Source organism: Pholcus phalangioides, unplaced genomic scaffold (assembly GCF_987345545.1).
Source record: "Pholcus phalangioides strain wild (caught in Gottingen) unplaced genomic scaffold, Ppha-v1.0 ptg000004l_1, whole genome shotgun sequence".
NCBI classification, from domain to species: Eukaryota; Metazoa; Arthropoda; class Arachnida; order Araneae; family Pholcidae; genus Pholcus; species Pholcus phalangioides.
The window spans coordinates 12,862,053-12,864,931 of NW_028301597.1; the positions used below are offsets into that span (position 1 = coordinate 12,862,053).

At 41.2% G+C, this 2,879-nt stretch overlaps 1 protein-coding gene across 1 annotated transcript; it reads left to right on the plus strand.

Moving 5' to 3' along the window:
• The first annotated feature begins 1,553 nt into the window (after positions 1 to 1,553).
• LOC149086557 (uncharacterized) lies at positions 1,554 to 2,315 on the plus strand. Its single transcript, XM_089231802.1, has one exon. It carries the CDS (start codon positions 1,554 to 1,556, stop codon positions 2,313 to 2,315), a length of 762 nt encoding a protein of 253 aa, XP_089087928.1.
• The last annotated feature ends 564 nt before the right edge of the window (positions 2,316 to 2,879 follow it).

A 2,879-nucleotide genomic window follows, 5' to 3' on the forward strand; every position in this document is an offset into this window, starting at 1 on the left:
CTGGAGGTAGTTTATCATGCACTTGTTCCAGGTTGTCCTCAAGAAATCTCGAGAGATCCCCAGTCTTGGAAACGAACAACCCAGTTTTGCCTATAGCAGGGGTGGGAAGTGACTAAGTCCATTTCGGAGCAGCAAATTCAGGATTCGGAGCAGTTTTGGAGCAGCGAAATATAGGATTTGGAGCAGATATTTATAAATTGGAACAGCGAAATTAGCAAGAATATTTTCGCCTTAACCCTCACCCCTTTTCAAAATAAAACAACTGCACTATCTTTTGTTATCAAACACATTTTCATAAGCTTGTTTTTTGTTTTTGGTGTTACAGGTTTTTGACACCTTGTTTTGTTAGATCGGAAGAATTATATATTTATGTACTTTTGCTCAAATGAACTATATTTATGTTTATAATTTGTGTAATTATCAAGTTATAATATTTGTTTAATTTGAGTTTGTTTGAAGAGATAATTGGTACATGTACATTTTTAGAAAGTGTCATAAGTATATGTAAATTAGAAATTATATGACCACTCATTGTCCTCCAATCAGAGTAAGTCCAGGGGATTCTGGGAAAATTTCCCTTTCATATAGTAAATCCATAGATCAGTAGTTGTGTATTGGAGAGGTAGGAGGTTCAGTAGAATATAGTCTGGCTATTTTTATTAGCATTTATTATCTTAATCTATTATCTGGCTTATCTTGTGCATAAAATTTTTCACACCAGTCTATTTAAGATTATTTTTGCTTACTGAGAGCACTATTTGCTGTCTGGAACAGCAGCACTTCAAATGGGCTAAAAATTTTCTAGAAGTTTTAAATTTTTCTGTACTCGGAAAGAAATTGTTGCAAAATGGGAGAGAATTTCGGAAGAATCAACACGATGTTTAGCGATTCAGCACTCATTATTTGGCGAGATTGGCGATTTAACGCTCGTTATTCGGCAAAGTTTCTGAATTACTAGTGTGGTGTATATCTAGTGCGGCCTAGAAACAACAAATAGTAGATTCAGTAGTGCCAGGAAGAGACAAGAGGAGAGATGAATCTGGCAACACGAGGAGTTGGCACTATTGGCTAGACCACGCTGTACTGATAGGACACTCTTCCGTCGCTTTACTAAAAACATGTAATTGTTCTGATATTATGTTAAATTAAAAAAAAGGTTATAGTAGATATATAAAAAAAAAGGCTGACTTGAGTACTTTTCCGACTCCGACGAACTCCCATAAAATGGTGACCCGGACGTGATATGAACCTTCTGATCCAAAAAAAAAACACAACCTCGTGAAGTGATCCATCAACATCCGAACATCTGCACGAGATGCGAGCGATATACAACAAGTAATGTGGCATATTCTGTATATTTAATGTATCCGTGAAATTATTTTTTAATTTCTACCACGATGCTTGAAAATAGAATCGGTGCATGTCGATATGTCACGCTGAGCGAATTTCCCTCTCAACCCATGTATATACCTATGTTATTTTTCCCGGTATTTACCGCATTTTTAATTGTTCGCATCTAAATTATTTCATTCTTCGCAACGCATAAAAACGTCATGGATGACAATTCCGAGCCGCAAATTAACCGCATTGCCATTAAGCTTCCCCCATTTTGGAAGACAAATCCCACATTATGGTTTATGCAGATAGAGGCCCAATTCTCCTTGGCCAAAATCACCGTAGATGCCACAAAATTTCATCACGTGGTATCGGCTATGGAATCCGATGTCCTCAATTCGGCAAGAGACATCATTATCAGCCCTCCTGAAGGTGGCAAGTACGAGGCCTTAAAGAAGCGTTTCATAGAACTGCATTCAGAAAGCGAGGCTTCCAAAATACGAACCCTCCTTCAAGGCCTCGAGCTTGGTGACCAGCGTCCATCACAACTTCTCACTCGGATGCGATCGCTTGCCGGGGGTTCCGTTGGTGAGTCACTTCTGAAGTCGCTATGGTTGTCCCGACTCCCAAAAAACACGCAAAGCATTCTGGCTGCCTTAAACGAAGACCTAACCCAACTCGCCGCCGTTGCCGACAAGATCAATGATCTTACCTTTTCACCCCACGTAGATGCCGCTAGAGTGGAATCCCCCACGACGCACTTAGAAAAGCAAATTGAGCAGCTGACCAGGCAGGTGAGCGAACTTTCAGCTACTGTCCATGCGTCCCGCTCACATAGACGTTTCTCGTATCAGCGGCCGCGCAGTCGTTCCCGAAATCGTCAATACAAACCCGCCGCAAATAACTTGTGTTTCTACCACACTAATTTCGGCGAAAAGGCTAAAAAGTGTGCATCCCCTTGTGCATACTCGGGAAACTAAGCGGGCAATCGCTAGACGGCCATGACCGCGATTGCCGTATCAGCCGAATCATCTTGGCCGACCGTAAGAATAGAGTAAACTTTCTCATCGATACGGGCGCCGACATTTCGGTACTCCCAAAAATCCACCGCCCACAAGAAAAAACTGATGATGGTCTAGTCCTTCGTGCTGCAAATGGCACCAAAATCTCTACATATGGCACTAAACTGCTTACTCTCAACCTAAATTTACGTCGTGCATTTACCTGGTCATTTGTAGTAGCCGATGTCGAACATCCTATCATAGGCATTGATTTCCTCAAGCATTTTAATTTGCTTGTCGATGCCAAAAACAGTTGCCTCATCGATAAAGAGACCACTATCTCTTCCTATGATAAAACCGCTGACGTCAGATCATCTAGCTCCAGCGTCACTATTCTTTTTGAAGCTTCCGACTTCAACCAAATACTTCTGAAATATCCAGAAATCACAAGCCCCTCTCTTTTATCTGACAAGGCGGAGAATACCACAGTATTCCACCATATTGAAACAAAAGGGCCCCCAGTATTTTCTAAGCCGAGACGCT

Excerpts from the sequence above, each read along its gene's own strand:
- LOC149086557 (XM_089231802.1), top strand. The coding sequence starts at position 1,554 with ATGGATGACAATTCCGAGCCGCAAATTAACCGCATTGCCATTAAGCTT.